This window comes from Gorilla gorilla, chromosome 6 (genome assembly GCF_029281585.2).
Source record: "Gorilla gorilla gorilla isolate KB3781 chromosome 6, NHGRI_mGorGor1-v2.1_pri, whole genome shotgun sequence".
Lineage (NCBI taxonomy): Eukaryota > Metazoa > Chordata > Mammalia > Primates > Hominidae > Gorilla > Gorilla gorilla.
This window is the reverse complement of record NC_073230.2, coordinates 21,608,181-21,623,471: the sequence shown is the minus strand read 5'-3', so window position 1 is coordinate 21,623,471 and position 15,291 is coordinate 21,608,181. Positions and strand designations below refer to the sequence as shown.

The following is a 15,291-nucleotide window of genomic DNA, read 5'->3' as shown; positions in this document are numbered from 1 at the left end:
AATAAATCATTAGCATCTCTAAACTATGCTAAAATGGAGTCATTAGTGAGGAGTGAGCACTTTCTGTACAAAGTGGATTCCATACAAAACACATTTGCTTGTTTTTCTAGGAGTCCGACCTCAAATATGACCAACTATTACATGGCTTTCTTGTATAATAATCATGCCTCCCACTGTATTCCCCTCCTCTAGTTTTTCTGCTACTAAACAATATACAATTATGTATTTATATTTGAAAATACACAAAAACACATAAGAATATTAAAATGGAAAAGAACCATATATATGCACCTAGACTTTGGCCTCCAAATCAAGGGTCTCAGCACTCTGAGTTAAATAGGTGAGCAGATGGGCTGTCACTGAGTCTTGGGACAGGACTGTGTGGGATTCTATTGATGTGAGTTCAACTTCTGCTTTCTGGCTGAATGCAGATATTCAGATTGGAAAGGAACCTTGAAGCTCACGCAGTCCAACCTCCACCTTTATGTTAAGATGATTCCTAAAATGTTGTAAATTCTGTCCTTTTCATATGATTGATTTATCAAATGTAGCATAGTGCATCAAAGCAATTAGGTTCACCTTTTGGCTCTGTCACTTTCTAGGTATGTGAATATGAATAATTATTAACATCTCCAATGTTTAGCTTCTCTATCTGTAAATGAGGAGAATCACATTTATCTTAAATTGGTCTGGAGCAGGAGCAAATGAGATAATATAAAGTAATTAGTCCTAGTAAATACTCAACAAGCGACACCTCTTAACTATTAGCCCCTTTTTAATGTCTTCTGCTAAAAAAAAATGTAATAATAATGATTGCATGGGACTAATTATCTAGTATACTACCAAACAGTATTTTGTAGAATATTCCTTAACATCGGAAAAACATTTCACAAAATTACTATTGTTTCTTGAACTTCTGTACAGTTACCTATTACTGTAGACAAGTTACTCAAAGATTTAGGGACTCCCATCTTCTAATGTATAAAATGAGAAGCTCCAACTCCATGATCTCCAAGGTCTCTTGTTCAAGTAATTTAACAAAATCATGTTTGACAGCATATCCTCGTATTTTATTTATAGTGTTGAAATGTGTATTTGCTGCCAAATGTCTGATGTGGGATGTATAAATGGTCCTTATATACATGTGGAATAACATTAAGTTTGTTGATGTTAAAAACTACTGGTTTTTTTTTTTTTTGTATTATTTGGCTCAGAATCTGTGCTTCCCATTTTGTTTTAGAATAAGCTGACAGCAAATCATTTTCCACAGAACCTCAAGGTTTAGTTAAACTGAGAGTTATAAAAGTAGGCCATCTTTTTATTACTTTAAGTTTCTAAGACAAGCTTTCTTTGTGAAGTGGCTGTTATTTTTTTAATCTCCATAATATCAAATGGCATTAAATTGTGGACATATGTATACACATTGCAACTTAAAAGGCATCTACTTTCTTTCAGATCTCAGTGACCAGCTGCTGGAGGTGGTCGGCTTGGAAGGAGCCATGGAGATGGGGCAAATATACACAGGCCTGAAAAGTGCTGGCCGGCGGCTGGCTCAATGCTCCTGCGTGGTCATCAGGTAGTTCCCTTTCTGTAACTGACAAAGGCGTTTGATATGGCATAGCCTCAAACTAATTAAAAGTATGCAGAACTCTGATAGTAACATTGTCTTCTTTGGGCTCCAAATAATCAGTTATTAATACCAATATATTTCAAAATAACGGACATTGGCAGAATGTCTAAAATATTTGTTAGCTGTTACTGATATGGTTTGTTGGAATCTGATTCTCTCTTGTTGACTACCATGGACATATTGATGCACGAATTCAAACATACAAATTTTATGATTTATACTCATATTAGTCTACTGAAGCACCAAAGTATTTACTGGGCAAATTATCTATGAAAACAATGATGAGACACCATTGACTTAAATCATTTCATGGACTAAAGTGCCACAGTAAGATTTTATATATGTTTTAAATTTTAACTTTTTCAAGCATTTTTTTTGCCCAAAATTTCCCCCCAATTTTTTTTTTTTTTTTTTTTTTTTTAGACTGAGTATCACTCTTGTTGCCCAGGCTGGAGTGCAGTGGCACGATCTTGGCTCACTGCAACCCCACCTTCCAGTTTCAAGGATTCTTCTGCCTCATCCTCCCGAGTATCTGGGATTACAGGCACCCGCCAACACATCCTGGCTAATTTTTGTATTTTTAGTAGAGATGGGGTTTCACCATGTTGGTCAGGCTGGTTTCAAACTACTGACCTTGTGATCTGCCCAGGTGAAGCCACGGATTGTAGCACAGGAATAATTGATGTTATTTATCTGAAAGTGTTGGTGCTAGAAGAACTGGGAGAAACACCTTTCTCCCAGTTTGCAATGTAGGGTTATAAAAACAAGGAATCTCTTTTGGCTGTAGAAATTCTGATCGTGTCATTAAACATAAACCCTGAAATTTTTCTTTTGGCATCCAGAATTTTTTTAAATTTCACTACACTTACCAGGAAGCTCATAATATTCCTGTGACTAAGGTACTTTTCAGGGTATTTATTAATAGTGGAGAGTTGAAGCTCCTTTCATTGGAGATAAATTTAGAGCCCAACTATTACCATATTGCCTTCCCTGGTCTCATCATCTTATATCTCACATATAGTCTGTAATATATAAGTATTTCCTTGCAATACTTAAAATGAAATATTTTCCCCCAGGACGAGCAAGTCTCTGCCAATGCAAATTGATGGGGAGCCATGGATGCAGACCCCATGCACAGTGAGTACAGAGTAGTTGATATGCTATGTCAATCTCAGTTTTGCTTTCCTCTTTGACTAAATAACCACAATAACTGATTTTTTTCTTTATGTGTTTTCAACCTATCAGCAAATAGTCTTTTTTGTTGTTGTTGTTATTTGTGTGTAAGAGCCACTACATTTAGGTTTTAGACATTATATACCCTTGGCAATGATTTAGCTCTTGAATGTTTGTGTTAGCCTAAGTATAAATAGATCTTTTAAATAGATCAATTATAAACCATAGATCAATTATAAACTATGGAGCTAAACAAAATATTAATAAAAGTTTATCTTAAACTTTTTTGTTTATTTCAGAGCACATTATGAGAATATTATTTACGAGAAATGCAGGCCTAAGCTTATATGTGAATTTATTTCTCAGCTTTTCTATTGCCTCCATTTGGGGATTTGAGGGCCTTCTTCTCCATAAGAAAAAAATTTCTCTCCAGTTTCTACCATAATTGTGTTTTCCAGAATGAGATATTATTTAAGTCAGACACTTTGCCCCTCTCAAAAAAAAAATCAGTTTTCATTTGCATAGTGAATATTTTATTGCATTTCAAAAACATGCTAGGAACTGCTTTTGGCACTGGGAGTAGAAACATGAACAAGACCAACAATGTAATTTCCTTCAAGTTACTTACATTCCTATAATAGAGGACCGAATAAATAAACAACTATATGATAAATATAACTTCAGACTGCAAGAGTTATTAAAAAATAAGGTGAAATGATGATAAGAAGCTGGATTAGGTGTGGAGAATACTACTTGAGATAAGGGAGACCTCTTTGAAAGGACACAGCCAAAAGCTTAGTATAAAAAAAAAAAAAAAAACTTAGCTGGGCTTGGTGACACACACCTGTAGTCCCAGCTACTCAGGAGGCTGAGGCAGGAGAATCACTTGAACCCGGGAGGCGGAGGTTGCAGTGAGCTGAGATTGTGCCACGGCACTTCAGCCTGGGTGACAGAGTGAAATTCCATGCCCCCCAAAAAAAAGACACTAAGGAGGGTGGTGTGACCAAAGCTTCTAGAATTAGGGGAGAATGGTAAGAGGTTAAGTAGAAAAGGTAGAGAACAAATCATGTAGAAAAAATTGATAGTAAAGAGCTAAATTTTGATTCCAAGTACAATAGGAAACTAAGCATCATCTGATTTACATTTTTTTAAGTTCACATTGGCTGCTCTGTGGAGGATTGATTGTATTGAGCAGCAACTGAGAGATTGGTCTATCCTAGTACTCTGGGCTTGGGCAAAGATGGCAGCAGGGAAGTAAAATGAAAGTGGATGAATTTAAGCTATATTCCAGAGGTAGAACAGGAAAAATTTATTAATGAGTTCCTGGGGGTGCAGGAGGTGGAGGAGAGAAAGGGCTGAATTGAAGTTAACTCTTACCTAAGAATGGTAGTGTGATTTACTGAGTAGTTAAAATTTGGAGAGAAACTGATTAGAGGGCAACAGGGGAAGGTCTTAATCTTGCACAAGCATTGTGCTAAATGCTTATGTTACATGTGAGTATGTATTGAATATTCACACAAATTCTAAATAATGGAACCACCATTTTTTAGATGGAGAAAATACAAGTTCTGGGAGGTTAAATAGCATACTCAAGGGCAGGTATGAAGTAGATATGGAACTAAAATCCAAGACTCTTTAATTAAAGCCCATTCTCTCAACCACTACTGTAAACAACCTTAGTTACAGATTTCAAACAGCAGCGATTAGCATGTAAGAAGGAATTTTTCATTTTACCTTTGTAATGGTTTTACTCTGAAACTACTGGCTCAAGCTTTGTGTATAACACATACACATGACTTCATGTTTGTTTCTGGTGTATTCCTTTAGCTGCCTGAACACTAAATCTTTTTCCTCCCTTCACCAGTATGTGTACACATACATCTTTTCTGTAATCCTTCACTCTCCAAATGACACTTCTAAATTCACATTATTCTATTCACATGGATGTTAAAAATGTTGTTTTTAATGATGGTGATGGTGATAGTGATGATAATGGTGATAGTGATGGTGGTGATGGTATTGCAGAGGTGGTGATGGTTATGATGGTGGTGGGGGTAATAGCTGCTACTGTGATGGTGGAAATAGTGGTAAAACTTGTGGTGATGGTAGTTGCAATGGTGGTGGTTGTGGTGCAAGACAGTAGTGGTTGGTAGTGGTGTTTTTAATGAAAAGTCACTTTTCATCAGCCTTGGTAACAAAAGAATAAGTAAATCAAAGAAATAAAACCAACTACCGTCCATGAATACTCTTTGTATTATTTGGGACTCTTCTCAGGAGAAGAGGCATTTAGCCCTTATTCCATGTTTTGAGTCAAGAAGCGGTCACAGCTGTGATAATATCTTAAAAAAAGTTCTTAGAATGTCCTGTACATACAGTTGGAGACACTTGACCCATGTTGATGCATTTAATTCTCACAAAAATTATATGGTTAGCCTTATTTTATGAAGGAAATAACTGAGGAAGACAAAGGTTAAATAGTTCATCTAATTCTACACGGCTAATAAATAGCAAAGTAGAAATGGAAACCCAGGTAGTCTGACTCCAGCATCTGCACGCTTCATCTCTGCTCCTTACTGTGAAGCTCAACACAAAATAGCCCCGGTGCATGCTGGAAATCTCCCTCCAGAGTGTGTGGCCTTTGGTAAATGACGGACTACCTTTCTCCCTGACTACCTTTCAAGCTTCTCCAGCTTGAAAATGTCTGCCTATTGAAATTTAATTAATGTGTTAGAATAATTTAAGCTTGTTTAACACAAGCACTTTTAACTACTTTTGTTAATTTTTATTTCAATAAGTAATAAGACATTCATTTCACCTGTTAACTATCATGACTTACAATTGTTAAATTAATAAAAATGTTATGTAACATATTAATTTTCTTCCCTTGTAAACTCACTTATTCATCTAAAACATTTCTTGCAGCTTACAGTAGGCCAAGAATCATAGTAGACTATGGCTCATTATTGTGATTTTACATTCTGGCATACTCTACTTTTCCTACAGCCGCATGGGGTTCTGAACTTTAAATTTCACTGTAATTGAAGAGAATATTTAGTATTCATAGCATTGGTATGGTTAACTGTGGAGCGTTTTTTGCTTCAGTTGAATAACCCAATATTTTTCTTACAGAAAATAAGAATGCTACAATGTTTAAATTCTCTGCTGAATTTAAATATCTGTAAGCTGATATTCAATTTATGAAAGAATTGCTCTAGACATAATTTTAGAGGAGAGCAGAAGCTCTGTTTTTTCTATTAGTAAAATATATAAAACAGAAATATCAATTAATGCTTAAATATCAAGATAATACAAGTTTTGGAGTTGGTGGGTAGTGATGGTGACACAACAATGTGATTGCACTTGGTGCCATTGAACTGCACACTTAAAAATGTAAGTTAAAATGGTGAATTTTATGTTATGTATATTTTACCACAATAAAAAAGTCACTAATACAAAAATTAATGTAAGATATGTTTATAAATTTCACCAATATTGAGTTCAAAGATCAGGAAAAGAAAAAACTGAAGAGCTTAGTACTAATTCTTCAAATATGCATTTGGTAATTATTTTTAGGACCATCTAGATTCTGTCACTGTAAAGCCATCAACATAAATTTTTTAAGTGCTCCTGTATTGATTGTTTTGTAATAGTCACTGAGTTAACACAATTATTTTAGCCATATAACTATTGCTTGTGATAATAAGCGTATCAAACTAAAGACAATATTAATTCTAGAAGAGTGTATATTGAAAATCGTCTTAGAAGAGCTGTCTTTAGGCCAGACTCCAGAGTCTATTTTATTCTTTCTTCTTCCTCCCCCATCCTTCCTCCTGAGCACGTAGAACATATGATTCTGTAGTCAATATGTTCTTATAATGGGAAGAAGAAAGAGCAGCTTGGGGTGGAGGGTAGAGGGAATGGAGTGGTAGGATAGGAGAGGACATAGACTAGGTAAGATTTTATTTTGTATCTGTACAACCAGCACCCCTTTACTACCCATTTATTTTAAGTGATACATGACCAGTAAAGTTTAAGTGAGAAGTGACTATTCAAAGCCTCAGGAACCTCAAATTTATTACAACTAAAATGGACTCATCATTTGCCTCCCCACATCTCTCCTTCCCCAGATGAGGTCTTCTCACATCCTAGATCTGCGATTCTTCCCTCTATCATACTGAGATAGTGAAACCATTGAAACACCTGGTGTTTCCTAAGCTAGAAATCTGAAAGTCATCCTGTACTTCTCTCTGTACCCTCAAATCCAATTTACGTGTCCATATAATGATATGACCTATTTCTGGAATCTTTTCCTTTCTTTCTCTCCCTATTAACCACTGTTTTAGATTTGGCCCAATTCATTTCTCTCTCATTCCTGGCAAAACCACATCAATATTTCCCCATCTCAATTTTTGTTCCAATTAAGTCCATGCTTCACATTTCTATCAGAATAGTCGCTATAAAATATGAATCTCACCGTGGCACTCTTCTACTTAAAATATCGTTTAGTTACTCTCTGTCTGATAAAATGTAGTTTGAGTGAGGCTTCCTGTTTTACCAACATAATCTCTTACTTTTTAAAAAGTCTTTTCATGCACTTCCCTCTTGTCCAAACACATTTTTCCTCTTCTTTAGTTTGGTAACACAACACATCTTTTGAGGCTCATTCCTTGCTGTCCCTCCTCCATAAATCCTTCCCTGAGCCCAACCCCTCCTTCCACTTCTCCACTCCTTTTTCTCCAAATAGCCTAAAAGCTCAGCCTCAGTGTTTCACAGTTTTATCAAAACAATAACAACATTACGTTGGAATTCTCAGTTATATGTCCAGCTCCTTTTAGACACAGGCTTACTGAGGTCATGGACCATGATTTGGATCATCTTGGTAGCCCCAGAGCGTAGCACTGTGCCTCACACATAATTAGATTGCCAATACCAAATGCACTTTGAATTTGCAAATTTCTGAAATACTTCTTAGGGTAGTATAACATTTTTAAAAAGTGTTTTTCTACTAAATCTTCTTTCACTGAACATAATGTAGGTTGGCTAGCAATTCATTCACATATTTTTATATATAAATACATGTAAAAGTTATTTTGAGTTATCTTTATTCATTATATTCTCAAAGCAAAGAATTTGAATGTATCAGAGAAGAAATTCTTTCTCAATCTCAAAAGATTTAATCCTTCTATTTCCTGTATGGTATGATTAAACTTCTTTGGGCCACTTCCCTCTGGATTATCAATTATACATTGCTTTTGCACATTCAAAAAGCTGCATTCTGTTAATTATTTGAAATATTAATAGCCATGTATTATTACTCATGACACATTTATGAAAAGTAGTGCCAACAAGATTTTAATGCAAAATTACTCTGGGTATTTTGTTTATGATGAAGACAGAAAAAACTCCTGAAACTTCCTTCCATGTGGTAGAGAACGGAAAGGAAATCATGAACAGATTATACATTAAATAGTGAAATGATCACAGGTAGACTAAGAAGACTCTATAAAGTGATAGCTGAGGCCACGGCAACTTCTAGAAAACATTTATGTATGTTTTAACCCCTCTTTGCCTTTTTTCTGTACCTTCCCTGGCATAATACCTCTTAAGATCTTAAACCTGTTTGCCCAGTCTTAGCTTACAACTACTTTCAATGTGCAATTGAGCCCTGACCTGGTGCGGGACCAATCCCCAGACCAATCCCCACCAAGCCTGGTAGTCTTGCTGTCTTAGGTATGATCCTTTCAAATCCTGGGTACCCTATGAGCACCTGTCTCCGACTGCCCAGACTTCTACTGTGTGACCCATTCCATGAGATGCTATTTTCTGACTTGACTGCCAGTTCCCCTCCCTGACACTAGCACCTCCTTGACTTGGACACTGACTGCTTGCTTTGCCTTTGTTTGTGCCCTCTACTAGGAAGACTTAGTCTTTTCTCTGTTGCTCTAGCCACTGCAGTTATCTAGGGTTCATTTTGACACTTCTTTTCACACATCCCACCATAACTTTAAAATACAAACTATTTAAAAAGAAAAACAGTATTCTGGAGCTTATTACATTTTTTGTTTATGTGTTTGTTTTTTCAAATCATTAAAATGATCATAACATTAAAGTGTTAGTTACTCTTTAATCGCTTGCTAAATACACAATAATCTCAGGCCATTAAGATATAAAGTAAAAGGTTGTATAAATTTAAGTTTTTCAAGACCCAGCAGGTTAATATCAACTAGACAAAGGTTGCTGGATTTTTCGAGACATAAGAACAGCCTGGAGATATTTGGAGGAAACCCTGGTGATACTGCCTAGATATAAAATTTACCTTGCTTACCATGTACCAGTTTCTGTTGTATGTGTACATGTTTATTACTTATTTAATTTCCACAGCAACCCTAAGATGTCAGTAAAGTTATTATAATCCCCATTTTATAAATTTAAGAAAAAACCTGAAGCCAGAGAAGTCAAGTAACTTGCCCAAGGCCACACAGCAAAAGGCAGAAATAGGCCATTGGGTTTTAATCTCTTATGATGCTTTGCTGCCTCACTCAGTCACTCTTCAGAGGCTTAATGTATTTCCTTCTTTCTTTCTTTCTTTTTTTTTTTTTTTTGAGATGGAGTTACTCTCTTGTTGCCCAGGCTGGAGTGCAATGGCGTGATCTCGGCTCACCACAACATCCACCTCCTTGGTTCAAGCGATTCTCCTGCCTCAGCCTCCCAAGTAGCTGGGATTACAGGCATGTGCCACCACGCCTGGCTAATTTTGTATTTTTAGTAGAGACGGGGTTTCTCCATGTTGGTCAGGCTGGTCTTGAACTCCCAACCTCAGGTGATCCACCCACCTTGGCTGCCCAAAGTGCTGGGATTACAGGTGTGAGCCATGGCACCCGGCTGCCTTAATGTATTTCTAATACTAATAATTAATTACAACTCTATCATTTAAAACAGAAAATCCCTTTTCATCTTATTTATATTATTTATTTTTATGTAATACATATTTTGCTTCCCAAGGCAGCCAAAGCTATCCATCATATTGTTGCCAGAATTACTACTGACCAACACAGCTATGATGATCTTACTCCCTTGATCTCAAAGTTCAATGCCTCCTCATTTTACATAGAAAAAAGTTCAGAATCTTTGTCATGACATTAAATTATTCTCCCAAGGCCAGGACCAGACTGCTATGCCTCACAGGAACCACATCCCAGAGGTTTACCATGCATAGTACTTCGTTTTTTGCCTCAAATCCTTACCCTCTATTTTGTGCTTTAGAAATAGATTCATTCTTCTGGTCTCCAGGCAGGCTACCTCCAAATCTGTGGCTTCTTCCAGTAGTTATCTAGGACCCATGGTTTGCATTTCTTTTTTTTTTTTTTTTTGGAGACGGAGTCTCGCTCTGTCACCCAGGCTGGAGTGCAATGGCGCCATCTCGGCTCACTGCAATCTCCACCTCCCGGGTTCACGCCATTCTCCTGCCTCAGCCTCCTGAGTAGCTGGGACTACAGGCGCCCGCCACCACACCTGGCTAATTTTTTTTATTTTTAGTAGAGACTGGGTTTCACCCTGTTAGCCAGGGTGGTCTTGATCTCCTGACCTTGTGATCCACAAGCCTCGGCCTCCCAAAGTGCTGGGATTACAGGCGTGAGCCACTGCGCCCGGCCCATGGTTTGCATTTCTTTCATCTAGGCTTAACTATGGTTTATTAATTTCATACACTTAATTTTCCCCTTTTACTCAGATTGCCTGAATTAATTATTCTGTCCTATTGGGATATATGTATTTTTATAAGTTACTTCAAAATCTTTCTGGAAGGCAATGAGATATAAATACATACATACTAAAAATAAAATAAAATCTCTTCCTTCAATGCCAAGCTTAGAAGCAATTTCCTCATGAAGCCTTTTTAACTTCCCATCTGTCAGAAATATTTGCCTGATCCTTTGTACTCCTGTGACTCTGTTGATATCGTCTTAACAGCATTCCAATTCAGACTTGTATTTCGGCTACGCATGCCTGCGTCCAGCTCTTCTGACTTAATTGTAAGCATTTTTAAATTTCATCTTTAATTCCCCTTCATACTTTGCAAATGTCTTCTTATATAGTGCAATTTCTGATAAGAAATTCATAGTCGTTTGAATCATTGCTTTGCAACATGTAATACATCATTTTTCTTAGGCTGCTTTCAAGATTTTTTTCTTTGTCTTTAGTTTTCAGCAGTTTGACTTTGATGAGTCTGGGCATGGGTTTCTTTGAGCCTATCTTGTTTTAGTTTCACTGAGCTTCATGAATCTGTAGCTGTATGTTTTGCCAAATTGGCACATCTCCAGCTGTTATTTCTTCAAATATTGACTTCTACACCACACACTCTCTCCTCTCCTTCTAAAACTCTGATGACATGTGTTAAGCACTTTATGTATTGTCTCATAGATCTTTGAGTCTGTTCACTTTTTATTTCCTTCTGTATTTTCTATTGTTTACATTGGATATCTATTCATCTGTGTTTGAATTCACTGACATTTTTCTCTTTTATCTCCATTCTGTTGTTGAGTCCTTTCAGTTATTTTTTATGTTGTTCATTGTATTTTTCAGTTTTAAAATTTCCAATGATTCATTTTTTAACTATCTTCTATTTCTCAGTTCAGGCTCTCTTTCATTTCATTTCAAGAGTATCTGCCATTACTTCTTAGAGCATGGTTATAATACCTCTTAAGTCTTTGTTTGTTAATTCCAACAATTGTATCATCTCAGGGTTTGCATCATTGGCTATATTTCCCCTTGTGTGTTTTTGATATTTTTCTGTGATTCATATCTTGAGAAACTTTTTATTATATTCTGAACATTTTTAATATTGTGTTATAAGACTCTAGGTATTTTCAATTCTCACAGGAGATGTTAATTTATTGTTGTTGCTGTTACTATTTTAGCAGGTAGTTGACTCTGTTAGGTTCAGGTTACAAAAGCTGCTCTATCTTCTGTGAGTTGTGGTTCCAGTATGTTTGGTTTTCAAAGTGTTTGCAATGTTATTCAGATGTATCTTACTTGTAAAAGATCCATATGCTTATCTGAAAACTTGGTGATGATGTACCCCCAAATGCAGTTCTCAAAGTCATCAGTATGTTTGTTAAGGTCAAATCTATGCATACACAGCTCAGGGATAAACTCAGGTGATCAAATGCAACTTCATAGGATAGCTTTCTCAAGCCACCTCCTCTCCATGATCTCTCTATTTTTTTTTTTTTTTACTCCCAGGGCTCTCATATTGTTTCTCTGACTAAGAATCCAAGGCTTTTGTTTCCTCACTTTGTCATATATTTCTCGAAGTAGCATCTGCCTCCAGGGTTCTGTGATAAAGGAATAGAGAGAGAAAAAAGGAGTAGGACTCCCCTATGCTTTGGGAACATAGTTTCTCTAGTCAGAGAAAAGATGTCTCCTCCATTGGAGTTTTAATTACCTTCCACTGCCGTGGAATTGCCAGAGGACTGGGATGGAAATGATTAACAGAATTTTTTTTTTTTTTTTTTTTTGAGATAGAGTCTCATTCTGTTACCCAGGCTGGAGTGCAGTGGCATGAAGTTGGCTCACTGCAACCTCTGCCTCCCGGGTTCAAGCAATTCTCGTGCCTCAGCCTCCCTAGTAGCTGGGACTACAGGCACACACTACTACGCTCAGGTAATTTTTTGTATTTTTAGTACAGATGGGTTTTCACCGTATTAGTCAGGATGGTCTTAGACTCCTGAGCTCAGGCAATCCGCCTGCCTTGGCCTCCCAAAGTGCTAGGATTACCTGCGTGAGCCACCCACTGTGTCTGGCCTGATTAACAGAATATTTTTTCCATTCACTCTGATCTGTAGGGCCCTTCTTTCCTATTTTTGTACCACTAGGACAGGGTTTTTCTTGGCACTTTCTATCTGTACCTGGTATACAATTCCAGTTTTTGGTCTGCTTTTAAGTCCAGGCCAGGAGGTGCAAGAGTAGAGAAAAAAACTAAAAACTAAAAACTCATCACTGGTTTGATGGCATTTCATGTTCTGGTCTTCTTCCCCAATTTGCCTTTTATTATTTTCTTTTCAGCAACTTCAGATATCTGCTGCATGTGTTCTGCCCAGGGTTTATAGTGCATTCAGTGGGAGAGATAGAGTGAAGAGTGCTTATTCCTTCTTAACTGAAATTGGAACCCACTCCCCCACACCATTAGATTTTCTTGTTTATGAATATTTTGAGATCTGGCTAAATTCTCTTCATCAGATTGGCATATTATTAGCTAGAACTACCTACGTGCTGACTTGGAGATTTCATAGATTATTCCCCATTTTCATATTCCTTCCAAAAATACTAAATAAGTCTAATAAATGCCCGAAACCTTGAATCTTAAAACATACCCAATTTGAGAAAACATCACTGATATTTTTTCTACTCTTGTGCCCCACATTTAAGCAGTTTGAGACAGCATTTACCACGTTGAGAGAAAATAATTGACCAAAAAAGCTTAGTTGTTTTTACCCACTTATAAGATTAAGGTTTTAGGTATTTCTATAGGCGAGTAATGATGTGGATGACCACATGAGATTTTCTTTTTTAAATTACATTGTAGGCAAACACATTTTAGGACTATTCCAAGTAAGTTATCTGTTAGTATAAGAAGCTTTTAGACTATATGGATGAGGTTAGGTGAATGTCCAAGGTCATGAAACAAAGAGTTACAGAACCGGGACTGTTCCTACCATTTCTTATTGCTGAAATTGTCATCAGTTCGTTAAGCTTGTTTGCCTAAGGATAAAAGGTTCAGAAAGGAAGAAATACCATGCTTCTGAGGCTTTTTGAAATGTGCAGTGATGAATAAAGGAGCACAGGTGTAAAACAGACAGTAGTCCAATGAGACTCCTTTATATTTTGGCTTTCTTTAGCAGTTCCACACTTAGCAAACACAGCCTAGGGCATCTACGTGAAGAAGCAACATAAACCATTGTAAGAAGAGATTGTTTTAATGGTCCTTTCAAAGGCCCATTCGAAGTTGAATATCATGAAAATCCTTTCTATTTCAAATACCATTTTAATGAGCACTTCACATAATATATATTGGAAAATATAATGGAATCCGTTGATTACTTTTTTCCCATAGTCTATGTGCTTGTGTCTTAATTTTTAGTTCAAGAAACAATAGGTATTTTTTAATTTCACTTGGGGATAGAACTATGTTTCTTGACTAGAAGCTACTAAAGCCTAAATAGAAACAGTACATGAGAAAAGATTTATTGCAGGAATAGGGCAAATTTGAGAAATTAAAAAATAGCTAGAATTCGCATTTTTTTTGTGATAGGTGGATCTCCTTTTACCTCGTATGTAAATTAACTAATCACAGAACAGAGGACTGGAAACAAATCAGTAAGTTGTACAACCTTACCACTCTTTTATTACAGAATCTCAGCCATTTTATTAAAACTTCTGTTTACCAGATTTTTATTTAAAACCTATTCTAGGTTCTACTATTTTAAAAGTTATTTTGAGAAAGTTGGCATCTGCAACTGAAATAGTCAACTTTCCTAGCACTTTAACAGAAATTCAATGTAGTCTGAGGTTAAAAATATTTTTCACTCCTTGAAAATAATGTTTTCTGGGATATCTGTAAGGAAGGAGGGGAAAAACTGCTTAGGAAGATTACTATCCAAAGGGGTAGAAAATAGAAATGAGGGCTGGAATCCATGGTCTTGTCTTTGCTTTTTTTTAGTGACTTCTGGACTTTGGAGAGTTATTTAATATTTTTCTTGGAATTATTTTCCTAGTCCTAAAACCTGCTACCTACGAGTCACAAAGAAATATTGAATGGTTGTTGAAAATTACCATATATCACATTTAGTGATATTAAGAAAGCATTAATTAATTTCTGGTATATATTAAGTATTGTTATATTTAAGAATACATCTGAATTTTCTTCTTTTTCATAATTTAGACTAAATTCCCTGTAATCCCCAATTATACCCCCACAAAAAGTTAAACCCATGTTTTTCTACAGTGGGACAGTATTTGACATCTTTGAAATTCGGCCAAAATGTTACAGAAAATGTAGCAACATCATTATTGTTTCATCATTATCATTTACAGTTAAACTGATATTAAAGAAGGACATTGTTTTATCATAATATTTAACTTTCATAATTACATAAAAAGAAAATTATGTTAAAACTCATCTAGAATAGATGCACTGAAAACAGTGCTCTGAAATAGTGCGATGAAGGTTATCCGCATAGTTACATAACTCTTGATTCTCCCAAGACCCTTGCATTAAATTCTTTAACTTTAAATATCATTAAATAATTCTTAATGTACCAGTTTCATTATCTGGATAGTAGCCTTGTTTTGAAAATGTGAAAATAATATTATTTTCTAGTTAAAAGTTGCACAGCGATTGTAGCAACACTTGCTGACTTGGTAGACACACCGTTTTTAAAGAATCTTAAGTTGCTCTAATGGCTTATTTTACCAGAGTGGGAGAAAAAATC

At 36.1% G+C, this 15,291-nt stretch overlaps 1 protein-coding gene across 12 annotated transcripts in view; it reads left to right on the top strand.

The window, feature by feature from the left end:
• DGKB (diacylglycerol kinase beta) overlaps positions 1-15,291 on the top strand; it is a 760,061-nt gene that overhangs the window by 725,961 nt on the left and 18,809 nt on the right. For all 12 annotated transcript variants that reach the window (XM_031013463.2, XM_031013457.2, XM_031013455.2 and 9 more), the window contains 2 exons: positions 1,456-1,576; positions 2,707-2,767. In XM_031013463.2, the coding sequence (XP_030869323.1) occupies positions 1,456-1,576; positions 2,707-2,767 (182 nt within the window). The remainder of the gene's footprint in view (positions 1-1,455; positions 1,577-2,706; positions 2,768-15,291) is intronic.